At 44.4% G+C, this 17,115-nt stretch overlaps 1 protein-coding gene across 3 annotated transcripts in view; it reads left to right on the forward strand.

Moving 5' to 3' along the window:
* LOC138745394 (neogenin-like) overlaps positions 1–17,115 on the forward strand; it is a 176,446-nt gene that overhangs the window by 48,698 nt on the left and 110,633 nt on the right. For all 3 annotated transcript variants that reach the window (XM_069902386.1, XM_069902385.1, XM_069902384.1), the window contains exon 2: positions 16,540–16,857. In XM_069902386.1, coding sequence (XP_069758487.1) covers positions 16,540–16,857 — 318 coding nt within the window. The remainder of the gene's footprint in view (positions 1–16,539; positions 16,858–17,115) is intronic.

The following is a 17,115-nucleotide window of genomic DNA, read 5'->3' on the forward strand; positions in this document are numbered from 1 at the left end:
AACAGGATCATGGTGCACACAGATAATACAAAAATCAAAAAAATTATTATTTTTGGACTAATTCACTCATTCATCAGTCTATTTCCCAGCCTGGCAGTCCTATTTTTGATGCTCCTGTACCTCCTTCCTAAAGGTAATAGGTCAAAGATACTGAGGACTGGATGGTGGGGATCGTCAATAATTCTGTAAGCCCTATTTAAGCAATGCTCCCAGTGAATGTAAAATAGTTAAAAGGGAGACCCCACTGATCTTCTTGGTGTTTGGATGTTCCTCTGTATTGACTTCCAGTCAGATTGCTTTGCATCTACCATTCCACAAAAATTATGCAGCCAGTCAACACTCTTGATTGTGTTCCTGTGAAATGTTGTCAGGATAGAGGTTAGTAGCCTTGTCTTCCTCAACCAGTAATGACTGATGTAAAATACCTGTGAAATTCATCTGCCATCTTTTGTTTTCCATTGTTCCTTCCCCATTCTTACATTCTGTAGTTTTAATGCTCACTTTGTAAACTAAAAACATCTCAGAATCAGAATTTATTGTCATGAACATGTCATGAAATTTGTTGTTTTGCAGTGGTTTCATAGTATAAATATTTCTATAAAGCACCTTTCACAATAAATCAAAATGGTGCAAAAAAAAAAGTCAGTAAGGCAGTGCCTGTGGTTCATTGTTCATTCAGGAATCAGATGGCAGTGGGGAAGAAGCTGTCCTTGAGCCACTGCGTACTTATCTTCAAGCTCCTGTATCTTTTTCCTGATGGTAACAGAGTGAAGATGGCATGGCCTGTGTAGGGGGAGGAGGTGGGGTCCTTGAGGATAGAGGCTGCTTTCTTAAGACACCACTTCGTGTCGATGTCCCAGATGGAGTGAAGTCTGGTGCCTATAATGTCGCAGGCTGAATTAATAACCCTCTCATTTTTTCTTGACCTGGGTGTAGAATCCCTACCATCTATTTTATACCTTGAGCTTGTTTCATCTCACATTCAAATATTTCCTTCCTCAGTAGTAGTAATTCATTTGTTTCAGTGATGCATTCAAACCCTAACCCTTAACCCTAACCCTTAACCTTTAACCCTAACCCTAACCCTATCTTGAGACTTCAGCACATAAATCTACCGCAATGTCAGCAACTTACACTGCTAAACATCCCAAGGTACTTGGCAAGCAACCGTGGTTCCAACAACATTACACTCGACATTTGGATATCCTGGAAAGGTGTAAAGAGTGCAGTGGATAAGATTATCAGGCAAAGTGCAGTTTTTCAATATACAATATTGCAAAGTAAAATTAATGCTCTTCATTGAATCCTTTTTAATTAGAAGTCAACTGATTGTGTGAAGGGAATGAAAGAACTGAAGGAATCGGTTGTGATAGGTTAGAAGGCAAGAAAGGGTTAAATGTCAAAATCAATGATGGGCATAGACCACAAAGGGGCATGAAAGATGGATCTGGCGGAAATGAAAATGGGAATATTGGAATCCGTACCCTCTATAGTGTTTAAAAGATTAGCTTTATTTATCATTATTTGTAAGAATTGAAGGCAATGCTGAGGTGGAAAAGCTGTAATGTGGGGATGTGAACATGAGATACGTCCTTGAGTACGAGGCTGAGGACAGAAAATATCGGGGAGAATGGAACATCTTAAAGGGGAGAGAGAGTGTGAATGTTTTGAGGCCAACATTTTCCACCTTGTTTTCATCGTAGTCCAGGACTGGTTAAAATTAACAGTGAAACAAAATGCTGGGAAATGGAACCTTTACCTGCACCATCCATTTACTCACATTCTACTTGAAAAATCACATCACACAAAACAGTTGTTAAAGTTGTGAGGGGTTTTACTTGAAGATGAGGTAAGTGAATCAGCAAACCCAGAGATTGCAGATTTACAGTAATTGGCAATAAAACCAGAGGGGATATGAGAAATACTCGTGCTACCTGAAAAAGCAATGGAAGGACATTCCTCCAACACCTTTTGCACCCTTTTAAGATGTGCAAAAGAGCGTGGCAACATTTCGAGGTCGTGTGGTGCAGGCACTGTTATCACATTGAAACCACAGGAGACACTTTGTACACAAAATCAATAAGATAATTTTAGTTTTGTTAGTTTTGTTTGTTAACTATCAGCAACAAACCAGGGAGAACTTCTTGATTCTTCCTTGGAGTAATGCACCCCGGATCTTTTACATTAACTTGAGAGAATAGGTAGATGACAAGATATAGGAGCAGAAGTAGGCGCATTGGCCCATCGGGTTTTTTGTTGTATCGATATTTGTTCAATTTAAATAAAATAAATGATGGAAATATTCATTTGTGGGAAGAAAGCAGAGTTGATGGTTCAGGTCATTGATCTTCAATCAAAACTGATTTTAAAACATACGGGGTTTGGATGTTAATTGGTGTATATGAGCGGCTGGAAGGGCCTGTTGCAGTGCTGTATCTCCTTTTTTAAAAAAGTTATTAATGCATTTTAAGTATGTAAAAGGGAGGAAAGAAATGCTGAGAGATGCCACCTTCAATAATAGAGCAAAGTGTGCATTTTGTACTTGACCTCTGAGATTGAGGCAAAAGGCCAACTGGATAAACATTCAAGAAAAAAAGTTATAGACTCATGAGGAAAGAGCGGGTGAGTTGACCCATTGAAAGCTTTGCCACATTGCAGATTGGGCCCAAATAACATTTGTGCTTTATCATTTCATTTTGAGCACCTATTTATAAATTCAACTGCATCTCTTGAAATTTTGACTTCGGGGAAAAAAAGCTGAAATCAAAATATGATTATTCCAGTCACACGGGGCAGAAGTTCCTAATTTTTTAAAATATTATGTATTCCTAACTACACCAGCTGTTCCAGAATATGTTTTTAGGACATAGATCATTACTACACAGTTCGGGCCCCTTTAGACGTACAGCACAGTAACGGGCCCTTTTTGCCCACAAGCCTGTGCCACCCAATTGGACCCAATTGACCTACAGCCCCGCCCCCCCCCATACGTTTTGAAGGATGGGAGGAAACTGGAGCATCCGGAGTAAACCCACACAGACATGGGGAGAATGCAAAAACTTTGCAGACAGCAACCTACGTAAAAACACAAAGTGCTGGAGAAGCTCAGCAGGTCAAAGAAAGGTGAAAATACAGAACCGAAATTACAGGATTGAGCCCTCATCAAGGTATGAGAGAATGCTGGCAGTTGTCCAAACAATAAGTCGGGGGGGGGGGGGAGGCAGGAAATGATAGGTGGAGAAAGGAAGGAGGGGACAGCAGGAACGAGGAGGAGGGATAACCGGGTGAGTGGAGGGGGAAGGGAGGGGAGAACTGGAAAGATAGGAAAGGGGGAGGGGAAAGAAAAGTCGAGCAAGTTTAGCAGAAAGCAGAGGTTGGTATTAATGTCATCAGTCTGGAAGGTGCCCAGACGAAAAATTAGGTGTTCTTCCAATCTGCCGGTGGTCAGGGTGGGATAGTACATGAGGCCATGAACAGACATGCAAGTCTGGGAGTGTGACTCAGAATTGCAATGGTTGGCCACTGGGAGTTCGCTGTTGTTGCGGATGGAGAGGAGGTGCTCAGCGAAACGATCTCTAAATCTGCGACCGGTCTCTCCGATGTAGAGAATGCCACAAAGGGAGCTCTGGATGCAGTAAATAAGTCCTGTGGATATACAAGTGAAATGCTGCTTCACTTGAAAGGCTTGTTTGGGGTCCTGGCCCGTGGTGAGGGAGGAGATGTGGGCACAAGTATTGCACCTCCTGCACACACAGGGGAGGATGGTGGGGAGGGATGAGTGCACGAGGGTATCGTGGAGGGAGCGATCCCTGCGGAAAGCTGAGAGAGGATAAAAAATGTTTCTGGTGGTGAGATCCTGTAGTAAGTGCCGGAAATTCCGGCGGATGCTGTGCTGGATGCGGAGGCTGGTGGGGTGGTGAGGATGAGGGGGATTCTATGTTTGTTGCGTCTGGGGGTGGAGGGGGCCAGGGTAGATGAGCGAGAAATGGAGTAGATGCGGGTGAGGGCTGAGTCGATAGTGGTGGAAGGGAAGCCTCGTTTGAGGAAGAAGGAAGACATTTCAGATTATTTGGATTGGAAGGCCTCACTTCGGGAACAGATGTGGCGGAGGCAAAGAAATTTAGAGAAGGGGATAGAATCCTTTCATGGATCAGGGTGTAAGGAAGTGTCGTCAAAGTAGTTGAGGGAGTTAGAGGGTTAGTAGTAAATGTCAGTGGAAAACTCGTCTTCTGAGTTGGAGATGGAGAGATCCAGGAAGGGGAGAGTGTTATTGGAGATGGACCACTTGAGTTTGAGATCGGAGTGGAAGCTGGCCGGGAAGTGGATGAAGTTGACAAGCTCATTGCATGAGGCAGCCCTGATATAGTCATCGATTTACCAGAAGAAGATCTGAGGGGTCTTGCCTGTGTAGGTTTGCAGCTTGGATTGCTCCACAAACCCCACAAACAGGCAGGCATAGCGGCTACTGTTAGGTCTGCTTTGTTCATGAATGAGTGAGACAAACACCAGGCTGAGTCGAAATCAGGGTTCTTTGTTCTTTATTACCGGATTGTAACACTTGCGACTAAACATGTTAGTCGGAGAATGCATTCTGCCGTTATCAGCAAAATGGTGATTTTTTATACCCTTGGATACATGCTTAGAACATCATCATATCATTACTTGTCCAATGACTAAAACTGTTGCTATCCTTTCCCTGCTAGCTTCCTGCCTCTCAATCCATCAATGTCTCTCTTATCTTGTAAGTACAAGGATGCATTCACATCTTGTTACAGCCCTGTACATTCCCATCTCATGATGTTTTACCTAACAGGAGTACAAGGACACCTCCCCTTCTTGTTACTGCCCTGTACAGGGTAACTCCCTACACATTCCCATCTCATGATGTTTTACCTTACAATACCCATGCCTGCTCTTTTAATTTGAAGTTAAAGAAGTTATTTAGAGGGGGACAAAATCTGCCAGGCAGAGGAGGGTGGTGGTAGAGGGTGACTGGTCAGATCTTTGTTCCAGAAAGAAACCAAGTGTTTTCAGACCTTCTGTGTGGGGGATGGAGGTATAATGGTATGATTGGACATCCAATGTGAAGATGAACCAGTCCAGTTCGGAGAACGTGAAATCATCAAGGAGATGGAGAGCATATGAGGTGTGGTGGATGTCAGGAGTTCAGTGGGGCAGGAGTAGGCAGAAACAATGGGTCTGCCCAGATGGTTGGGTTTGTGTATCTTGGGTAGTGCAACCCATGTAAACCTACTCCACCATATATCTTCTTCTTTGGCTTGGCTTCGCGGACGAAGATTTATGGAGGGGGTAAATGTCCACGTCAGCTGCAGGCTCGTTTGTGGCTGACAAGTCCGATGCGGGACAGGCAGACACGGTTGCAGCGGTTACAGGGGAAAATTGGTGGGTTGGGGTTGGGTGTTGGGTTTTTCCTCCTTTGCCTTTTGTCAGTGAGGTGGGCTCTGCGGTCTTCTTCAAAGGAGGTTGCTGCCCGCCAAACTGTGAGGCGCCAAGATGCACGGTTTGAGGCGAGATCAGCCCACTGGCGGTGGTCAATGGGGCAGGCACCAAGAGATTTCTTTAGGCAGTCCTTGTACCTTTTCTTTGGTCCACCTCTGTCACGGTGGCCGGTGGAGAGCTCGCCATATAACACGATCTTGGGAAGGCGATGGTCCTCCATTCTGGAGACGTGACCCACTCAGCGCAGCTGGATCTTCAGCAGCGTGGACTCGATGCTGTCGGCCTCTGCCATCTCGAGTACTTCGACGTTAGGGATGAAGTCGCTCCAATGAATGTTGAGGATGGAGCGGAGACAACGCTGGTGGAAGCGTTCTAGGAGCCGTAGGTGGTGCCGGTAGAGGACCCATGATTCGGAGCCGAACAGGAGCGTGGGTATGACAACGGCTCTGTACACGCATATATCTTCTCTTTGGCTAATGATAAACAATCACATGCATGACACTGCCACCTGCTACCTCCTCGAGTGAGAATCAGGTTGGATCCCTCCCTATACCTTCCCTGCAGCCTCTGGCACTTTTGGGTCACCAGGAAGAGCAGTTCCCTTCAATATAGTGGGCGAAGCTGAGGATGGAAAATATCGGGGAGATTGGAACATCCTAAAGGGGAGAGAGAGTGTGAATGTTTTGAGGCCAACATTTTCCACCTTGTTTTCATCGTAGTCCAGGACTGGTTAAAATTAACAGTGAAACAAAATGCTGGGAAATGGAACCTTTACTGCTTTGCAATGTTTCAGCCCCTCTGGGTACCTCACTTTGGGACCTGTCCGCTCACTGCTTCATCCTCCCAGACTTTTACCCAAGTAAATCTCATCAGCTGTCTACTGTGCTTTGCAATCTATCATCTGTTTCACAAAAGATGGTCTCCAATGACAGTCTATTCAGATTTGTCTCTGATGCTTGAAGAGTTGCTGATACAATTGTCTTGGTAAACTATGTGTCTGACACTTGAGTCCTATACAGTATTATGTTAAAGAGAATGAGCCTGACAGCTCTGTCTGCCCATTAGTATTCATGCTTTGGCTGGTGTTGGGTGGTGTGGCTGCCCTGGGACTGTGCAAGGTTCTTATGTGGTTGTCACTGTACAAGTGTGCCATTTGTCTCTGTCTGCTTCCTTAGGGAGCTGTGATCAAACTGCAATGAATATTCAATGGAGGGAGGTCAGGTTTGTCTTGCACTTAACTTTGGGAGGATAAAAATTGCTGGTTTTGCATCCAGATATTTTCTCATGCCCCACCCCCCACCCACCCCATGATCTCCTTGGTGTGGCCCTGCATGGAACTCCACCCAAGTAACCATTACTCTAACGTCAGTTTAGATTTGCAGAATGTTTGCATGCTGAACGATCATTCACTGAAGCTATTTCCATTCTTGTTCACTGTCCAGGGAGAACCCACACTTTCCATTTTGAGGAGGGTCCCTGTTCTTTCTCAGTGAAGGGAAACATTTTAAGAGCTCAGGAGTAAATATTGTGTTGTGCATCTATGTAAAGCAGCTTTGACTCTTTCAAGATGTGCTTTGTCTTCTACATCATGTGTGAAAGGACGAGTGTAGGGTGGATCCTAGAAATGCCAACATACTCATACTAGAGCGAACTGTACCATCAACTCCAGTAATCCTTTCCATTCACATAATGTGGGGAAGGATGAGTTGACTGGGTGTGGTTAAGATTTAACTGAAATGGACTAGGAAACGTAAATTGGAGCAGTTGCAAGCTTTTAAGTTGAGGATTGTAATTGTCAGAGAGAGAGGGAGCTTCCAATCCTCGACCTAAGTGGATGTTGAGGAACTTGTAGGGTAGGATAAGGCTCAAAAGGAAAATATGGGACAAATACCAAACCCCCAGCATGGTAGAAGAACCAGAGAAGTACATATGGGGCAATTAATACAGTAGAAAGCAAAGGAGGTATAGGGGAAAAGAACCATTAAAATGAAGGAAACCCTAATATGTTTTATAAATATATGAAAAGAAAAGATGACAAAAGGGAAAGAATGGGTGATATGAGAAAGTAAAGCAGTAATCAACATTTGCTACAGAATAAAGTGAATGTGTGGCATGTGGTTTTGTGGAAGAGGCTGATGGTACAGACACTAATTGGAAGTGTATGAACTGTTGGAAATGATAAACATACGATGTATTCAGGGTTGCAGGACCTTTAAAAATCGACTCATTTGCAGCCTGAACAAAATGTGTCTCATAGAAACAGGCCCTCGGCCCTTGATGTTGTACCAAACTATATATTCCTATATAAAAAAAATAGTCCTTCCGACATCATAACCCTCTATTTTTCTTTCATCCATGTGCCTGTCTGAGTGTCTTAAATGCCCTCAATGTTTCAGCCTCCACCGACACCCCTGGCAAGGCATTCCAGGCCCCCTCAATTCTCTGCGTAAAAAAAAAATCCTATCCCTGATGTCTCCCCTAAGCTTCCTTCCCTTCACTTTGTACAGGTGTCCTCTGGTGTTTGAAACTCCAACCCTGGGAAAAAGGTGCTTGCTGTCCACCTTATATATGCTTCTCAGACCTCTATTAAGTCACCTCTCATCCTTCTCCCCTCCAAAGAGAAAAGTCCAGCTCTTTAACCTCGCCTCTCTGAAGACTTATTTTCCAATCCAGCCAACATCCTGGTAAATCTCCTCTACACTCTCTTCATAGCTTCCACATCCTCATATGGACGACCAGAACTGAACACAATACAGATCCTCCTCTGCTTACAATGGTCCGACTTACAATTTTTAGAAGTGATGGTTGTTATTGCTATATTTCCATGATTAATTTTTTTTCAGAGTGGAATAAAAGGTATTCAACATTTAATTATAAAATAGACTTTGTTTTAGATAAATTTCCCCAGCTGTGTTCTGAGCACGTTTAAGGTCGGCTAGGCTATGATGTTCGGTAGGTGCGGTACTGTGTTCTTTATCGACTTACGATTTTTCCACTTACAATGGGTTTATCAGAATGTACCCCTATCGTAAGTCAAGGAGCACCTGTACTATAAGTGTGGTCTCACCAGAGATTTGAGGAGTTGCAATATGGCCTTTCGACTCTTGAACTCAATGCCCCAACTCATGAAGCCCAGCATCCATAGACCTTCTTAACTATCCTATCAATCTGCACAGTGACCTTGAGAGATGTATGGATTTGGACCCCAAGATACCTCTGTTCTTCCATTCTTTCAAGGAACTGACCATTAACCCTGTATTCTGCCTCTTCCAAAATGCACCAGCCCACACTAATCTGGATTGAACTCCATCTGTCACCTTTCCACCCAACTCTGCATCCTGCCTATATCCTTGTGCTCCTTGTCTTAAAAAAAAGATGTGGACCTGAAAGATTGACTGGCCATTTTTTACCTGTAGATGCTGCCTGACCCACTGGGTGCCCCCAACAACTCATTGTGCAAGATTCCAGCATCTGCAGTCTTTGTGTTTCACAAACTAGACTCATTCTAAATGTAGACATGCAGCCCACAAGCCTGTGTCACCCATTTACACTACAACTCCTGCATGTTTTGAAGGGTGGGAGGAAATCAGCCACTGAGTTAAACTCATGCTGACCAGGGGGGAAACGTACAAACATCATACAGAAAACGCAGGAGTGGGCTATAATTTTGGATAGAATCTTTTCATCCACATTCAACAGAGATGCGTTGCTAATTCCAGATGTTCTCTTCCCCCACCCCTCACCCTCTGAAATGCCAGCTAAAACATTTGCAGCAGGTCTGGTATAATCCATTCCTACAGAGCCATATGCAACTTGAATGGTTATCAATTACTTCCAGGAGTTTTCAATAACCTTGGTATGATTCATTGGCAATGTGGGATTCAATTTCAGGTTTCTGGATCATTAGTCTGATCCAGGGGTTTAGCCACCCCACCACTGTTGATACCATGGCTGACAAATTTATACCAGAGACGTGTCACTTGTTAGGCACTTTAGAGCAACAGGAGCTAACCCTCTTAGAAGGGGGAGCTATGTACTGAGTGGTGGTAAATGAAATGAGTGCAGATTGAAGGTTGATGATCCATCTGGACGGAGTGAGCTGAAAGTCCTGTTTCTGTGCTGGATGATACTGTGACATATCTGTGGATACAATAGCCCAGTGCTGGACACTGGGGTTACTGGTGATGCTTGGTGATGCGTGCTTTTAAACAGGCCTTTGCTCCCATTCAGATTGCTAAAAATTGTGGAAGGGAATATTTCCTGTTTCTCTTGCAATAAATCAGCGATTTGAATGGGTTGTACACGTGGAAAGGAAATGTGGATTGAAAACAAACACCATCACAAGGCCAATAGTACGTCCAGCAGAACTCTCTGAGTCCCAGCATTGTTGGCCCCTGCTGTGGCAGAGACTCACTACTATTCACTGCATGTCCCATCCTGGAGAGATTCTATCAGCATTGAACACATGTCAGCATTAGACCTGCAACCCTCCTTCAATTAGGAATGCAATTTCGGGGAGAAATCCTTGTATCTCTAAAATTTTGATGCCCTCTTTTCCTCAGATAGTCTCTGTTCTTTGTCCCCAACCCTTCCCATAACCCCAGGTTATTGTTCCTGATTCCTCCCAGTTCCCTTTGCCCATTGCAACCTCCAGTGAGTTCCATGAGGCTGTGGAGAGCATGGGGCTAGTTGGAACATCCTTCTCCTTCCCTGTGGCAGACCAATCATCTGCGATCAAATTTACAGTAGACGGCAGAGCTGTGATGTGAGTTAGGTAGAATAAAAATAGAATCTGAGGTGTGTATTGAAATTGATAAATGAATCCTGTGACTGAAATGCCTCTTGTATTGCCTACCAAAAGAACATTATTGGGCAAAGAAATAACATCTTGCATTTATGAGGCATCTTTCTGGCTAAGCCAACTATGGAGGGACCTGGGGAGCATCACAGTTCCAGGAGGGAACGCATTAAATTGGCAGAAGGTGTGATAATCCTGATTGGAGTCCAGGGCAAATGTACCTGGATTAGAGCTCTTCAATTAGATCCATGCCAATCTGTTCATTTTCCACTCTCCTCGCCTTTCAATGTTTCTTTTAAAATCTGGAATTCAGTATCAATTTCTCATGTGATGTTGTGGTCAGCAATTGTAGAATTTGGTTTGTTCTGAATGGATTTCTGATGTTTGGATCCATTCCTGAAGCCCTTGTCAACACACTGCTGCACACGACAAGCACAAACTCAGTGGTTTCCATGTGAAATGCTGGTTGGGAACACTGATCCCATGTTGAGCACACATTCTTCGAGATGGGAGTCATGTTGCACATTCTAACAGTGGGCAGAACATTCATCTCCCAATGAGGTAGAATAGATGAGTTTCATAAAATAGCATCTACCTGGTATATTTAGTTCTGAAAGTAAATGGGAAAATAAACAATTTTTCTTATGCTATGGTTTTGTCAGGGTTTTTTGTTGCTTTCAAGTCATTTCATCAGATGCAAGGATCGACAATGAGATAGACAACAGACTCGCCAAGGCAAATAGCGCCTTTGGAAGACTACACAAAAGAGCCTGGAATAACAACCAACTGAAAAACCTCACAAAGATAAGCGTATACAGAGCCGTTGTCATACCCACACTCCTGTTCGGCTCCGAATCATGGGTCCTCTACCGGCACCACCTACGGCTCCTAGAACGCTTCCACCAGCGTTGTCTCCGCTCCATCCTCAACATCCATTGGAGCGCTTACACCCCTAACGTCGAAGTACTCGAGATGGCAGAGGTCGACAGCATCGAGTCCACGCTGCTGAAGATCCAGCTGCGCTGGATGGGTCACGTCTCCAGAATGGAGGACCATCGCCTTCCCAAGATCGTGTTATATGGCGAACTCTCCACTGGCCACCATGACAGAGGTGCACCAAAGAAAAGGTACAAGGACTGCCTAAAGAAATCTCTTGGTGCCTGCCACATTGACCACCGCCAGTGGGCTGATAACGCCTCAAACCGTGCATCTTGGCGCCTCACAGTTTGGCGGGCAGCAACCTCCTTTGAAGAAGACCGCAGAGCCCACCTCACTGACAAAAGGCAACCCCAACCAACAAATTTTCCCTTGCAACCGCTGCAATCGTGTCTGCCTGTCCCGCATCGGACTTGTCAGCCACAAACGAGCCTGCAGCTGACGTGGACTTTTTACCCCCTCCATAAATCTTCGTCCGCGAAGCCAAGCCAAAGAAAGAAGAAGAATATTCAGAGAAGGGATTGTGGATGATGCTTATTCACAGGCAGAGTTCCCTGAAGAGTGATGAGAAATACAGGAGGAAGCAATGATATTCAGGAGACCCTGAGGTTAGAGCTGTTAATTTATTGTAGGTCAGTGAGAAGAGATGGGAGCTTGTGTGAAGAAACTATTCTGTCTGACTTGAAGGGTGTTCTAGAGATGGCACTTCTGTTCCATGTTATTAAATTTCTCTGCATCATCTATCTGTGATTCAGCTTGAACCCTACATCTTTGTCTTCATTACACACAAAGTTCCTTCACCATCAGTTTCGGTGCCCTTACCTCCCTTTTGTCTTTTTTCCATTGCTTTGAATTTGATCTTTCCTCAGCTCCTTTGTCTGTGTAACTTATTTTTATTATCCATATACTTGCTGCTCTTGTGCTACTTCTTTCCCAACCTGACATTTCCTCTGATTTATCTTGTTTGGAATGTCCTTCTCCATCTGGATCGCTCATTCTGTTTGAAAGGATCAAGTGTTGTGCCCGTAGCATCTTTGTTGGTTTCCGGTACAGCAGAGTTTCTAAAGTTATTATACTGGTTAATGTTGCTCTTTCTGATAATGGTCAAGCCTGCTAACCTGTGCTCCACCACTTGTGTTAGACTCTCAAAGACTCTTGCAAGGCTGGCGTATCTTCAATTGTAAGTGAATGCCACAAATCTGATTTTGAAAGCACGGTCTACTGGAATTTATCGGAAGTGAGAGGGGAGCTATAAAACGGGATTAGTGCAGGATTATTGTAATAGGGTGGTGATGAAATGGCATAAATCTGATGAGCCATTGGGCCTGTTTTCCCCTTGGATATATTGAAACTGCAAGGCAAAGACGAATCACAGTGAGTTATCCTCGACTTCAGGGTTCCATTGGAGGCTGCACATAGGATGAGTATGCTAGAAAGTGGCAAGAAAGATGAGGGGTGGGGGAGCTGGAACTGGTATCTGCTGGTTTTTAAGAAGCTTGTTATAATGTGATTGAAATAATATGAGAGTGGGAGACTTACTTATAAACTTCCTGATAACCCTCCCGTTCTTGAGGTTAGTCTTCAGGACGCTCCCATCAACTTTGTTCACTTCATCTCAAATTCATTCAATTCAGAGCATCTGAAATTCTTTCTCCTTCAGATGCAATTGTTCAGAGTTTTGCCATTAATGAAGGACATGACAAGTGGTTTAATTAATTTTTATGTCTTTATATTAGTTCTTAATGGTAGCTTGAAAAGATTAATGAGGCCCAGTGTGAGGTTGTTGAAGTTGTATCAGAAGAGAAGCAATAGAAAGGAGCCAGGAGCAGCTACTGGGTCAAATGGTTACAAGGGCGGTGCTTTCTCACGTCCTTTGGCTAAATAACTTTCTCATTCATCCACTTTGCTTCCAACTTCCACCCCAACCTCAATTCACTTGGTCCATGTCTAGCAACTCTCTCTCTCTCCCCTCGATCTCTCTGTCTCCATCTTGGGAGACAACCTCTCGACAGATATCTTCTGTAAACCCACCAACTCCCACAGCTACCTTGATTACACCCTGTCCCCTGTAAGGATTCCATTCTATCCTCTCAATTCCTCCATCTCTGTCCCCAGATGCCTGCATATTCTCCATTACCCATACATTTGCCCTGGCCCTCTCCACCCCTATGCCTCCCATACATCTGCCCTGGCCCTCTCCACCCCTATGCCTCCTCAGTCCTCACCTACCACCCTACCAGCCTCGACATCCAACACATCCTCCTCCGCCATTTCCACCACCTACGACTAGATACATATTCTCCTCTCCTTCCCTCTCTACCTTCTGCAAGGTCTGCTCCCTTTGTGGTTCCCTTGTCCACTCCTTCCTCCCCACCAATCATCCCCTCGGGACCTCCTCCCTTAGCACCATTCGGGGCCCCATACAGTCCTTCCAAGTGAAGGAACATTTCATTTGTGAATCTGCAGTACTTATCTACTACATCTGGTGCTCCTATCGGAGAAACTGGATGCAGTCTGGGAGATCACTTTGTTGAGCACCTCAGCTCTGTCACCGCAATAGCGTGGATCTCTGAGAGGCCACCCATTTCAAATTCCCATTCCATTCCCTTGCTGACATGGTCTCGTGCACTGCCAGACTTAGACCACCCGCAAATTGGAGGAACAATTCTTCATTTTCTGACTGGGGACCCTCCAACTTCTCTTCTTTTCATTAAAGCCTCCCACCTCACTTCCACTGTCACCTTCCTCCAGTTATGTCTCTCCCTTCCCTGTCTCCTTTCACACAGACATGATAAATTCTCATCTCTCCCCTTATCATATCCAATTAACACCTTTTGTTGGTCTGGATTCCTCCCCCAGCCACCATTGTCTGAATTCTGAGACTTTCTGAAATTTTCTGCTTCTGGCCTTATTCTGTTTATTCCATGAAGAAGGGTTCGGGCCCAAAACATCGGCAATATATCTTTACTTTTTATGGATACTGAAAAGACTGGCTGTTTTCGTCCAGCATTTCAGTGCGTTTTCACTCATTTATGGCACCCCTAACAAAATTTCTCCTCCTATGAATGCAGTTTCCTTATCACAGTCCTTGGAATATCATGGCTGCTTGTCGAACAAAATGGGGAAAATACTTAGTACTCAAAGCCACTTAGCTCACAGTGGTACTGTATGTTTCAGTTTCTCAGCATTGTTAGCTAAGGAAAGGTTTACTGAGCATAATTTGAACTCTGTACAGACTCATTCTCATTTTACCCATTCTCTTTTCTTTGGGGTATAATTATTTTTACATGAATGAGATGGGAGATAAAGTGCTCACACATAGTAAATTACTTTTAGGCTACAACTACTGAATATGCAGTAAGGGTCTCTATTGTCTACTGCAATGCTCCAAAGGATAATGGTATTGTTGGATGAGAGAACAACATTAAATAGGTTTGGAGAAAAGTCCCTATTTTCTTGAAGTTTTGATTTTCTTTTTGTTTTGGTCAGCTTACCCTCAGCTTCTTCACATCAGTAGATCTCCACCAGTATAGTTTATTAACTTCTAGCCATGAAAGACTTCAACAATGAAGACGCTGTTTACATCCGGTACCGCACGGATGGCAGTCTCTTCAATCTGAGGCGCCTGCAAGCTCACACCAAGACACAAGAGCAACTTGTCCGTGAACTACTCTTTGCAGACGATGCCACTTTAGTTGCCCATTCAAAGCTCTTCAGCGCTTGACGTCCTGTTTTGCGGAAACTGCCAAAATGTTTGGCCTGGAAGTCAGCCTGAAGAAAACTGAGGTCCTCCATCAGCCAGCTCCCCACCATGACCACCAGTCCCCCCATATCTCCATCAGGCACACAAAACTCAAAACGGTCAACCAGTTTACCTATCTCGGCTGCACCATTTCATCGGATGCAAGGATCGACAACGAGATAGACAACAGACTTGCCAAGGCAAATAGCGCCTTTGGAAGACTACACAAAAGAGTCTGGAAAAACAACCAACTGAAAAACCTCACAAAGATTAGCGTGTACAGAGCCGTTGTCATACCCACGCTCCTGTTCGGCTCCGAATCATGGGTCCTCTACCGGCATCACCTACAGCTCCTAGAACGCTTCCACCAGCATTGTCTCCGCTCCATCCTTAACATTCATTGGAGCGACTTCATCTCCAACATCGAAGTACTCGAGATGGCAGAGGCCAACAGCATCGAATCCACGCTGCTGAAGATCCAACTGCGCTGGGTAGGTCACGTCTCCAGAATGGAGGACCATCGCCTTCCCAAGATCGTGTTCTATGGCGAGCTCTCCACTGGCCACCGTGACAGAGGTGCACCAAAGAAGAGGTACAAGGACTGCCTAAAGAAATCTCTTGGTGCCTGCCCCATTGACCACCGCCAGTGGGCTGATCTCGCCTCAAACCGTGCATCTTGGCGCCTCACAGTTCGGCGGGCAGCAACCTCCTTTGAAGAAGACTGCAGAGCCCACCTCACTGACAAAAGACAAAGGAGGAAAAACCCAACCCCAACCCACCAATTTTCCCTTGCAACCGCTGCAACCGTGTCTGCCTGACCTGCATTGGACTTGTCAGCCACAAACGAGCCTGCAGCTGACGTGGACATTACCCCTCCATAAATCTTCGTCCGCGAAGCCAAGCCAAAGAAAGAAAAAGTCAAATTTTCCATTCCAGATTTCTTCTTCTAAATATATAAACTGTTCTGGGCTGACAAAAGACCTCAGGTCCTTATATAAATAGCCATTCTCTGTATAATTCATGGCAATGAACATCAGTGAGCAATTTCAGAAACATATTTCAACTGGTCGTTTTCGATAGCATCAAGATGTTTGCCTTGAGCTCAAGGTATGGTGAACAGCAGCAAATCACTGGGTCACCTCGTTGATTTGTCACCGCCTTTCTAAGTGAAGCCAGATGCAGGACTCAGCCTCTTGCCAATATCTATATTGCTGTGTGAAGCCCTTGGCACACTCATACCATATTGGACAATGAACTCACTCATTGGTTTATTCAAAGTTGAATTACCTTGATTGTTTTTTATGCTCGCGAGGAAGTGTGTGATAATGCCTGTGTGTAAACTTGCAATTCCACAGTGAAGTGACCACAGTTAGCTAGTTTTTCTTGTGTGCCTAGAAATTCTTCCCAATGTAGAATTATATATTTGCATTATTACATTGTATATTTGTCACTGAAATTCATTACATTTATTTCAAAGTATGAATGTTTGAGGCAGAGAATGATGCTTTAATCTGAATACAGCGAATGGGTATGAGTTATCACACAATAATGTGGATTTGATAGATATTTGTACTGATTTTTCTGCTTCTTCATCTCTTGGTAGAATCTGTTGTCCGAAGATTTGCACCTTTCTACTTCACGGTGGAGCCAGCAGATACACTCGCGATACGAGGGACCTCTGTTATACTGAACTGTTCAGTGTTCGCTGAACCCAGGGCCAGAATTGAATGGAGAAAAGATGGAACATTCCTAAATCTGATCTCAGATGAACGCAGACAGATGCTTCCAGAAGGTTCACTGTTGATACACAGTGTGGTGCATTCCAAACACCACAAACCTGACGAGGGATTTTATCAATGTGTGGCCACTATTGATAGCCTTGGAACCATTGTCAGCAGGACTGCCAAGATGACAGTTGCAGGTGGGTGCTCATGGGGAAGGTCATATTTGGTTGCTGCTTTTATCATTCTCCGAAGGGCGGTGTTTTAAGAGGAAATTAGATATATTTCTTCAGTATAAGGGTATTAAAGGTTACGGAGAGAAGGCAGGGACGGGGTACTGAACTTTAAGATCAGCCATGATCTCGTTGAATGGCGGAGCAGGCTCGAAGGGTCGAATGACCTACTCCTGCTCCTATCTTCTATGTTTCTATGTTTTCTTGAGATCGCAATCACTTTTC

Source organism: Narcine bancroftii, chromosome 11 (assembly GCF_036971445.1).
Source record: "Narcine bancroftii isolate sNarBan1 chromosome 11, sNarBan1.hap1, whole genome shotgun sequence".
Lineage (NCBI taxonomy): Eukaryota > Metazoa > Chordata > Chondrichthyes > Torpediniformes > Narcinidae > Narcine > Narcine bancroftii.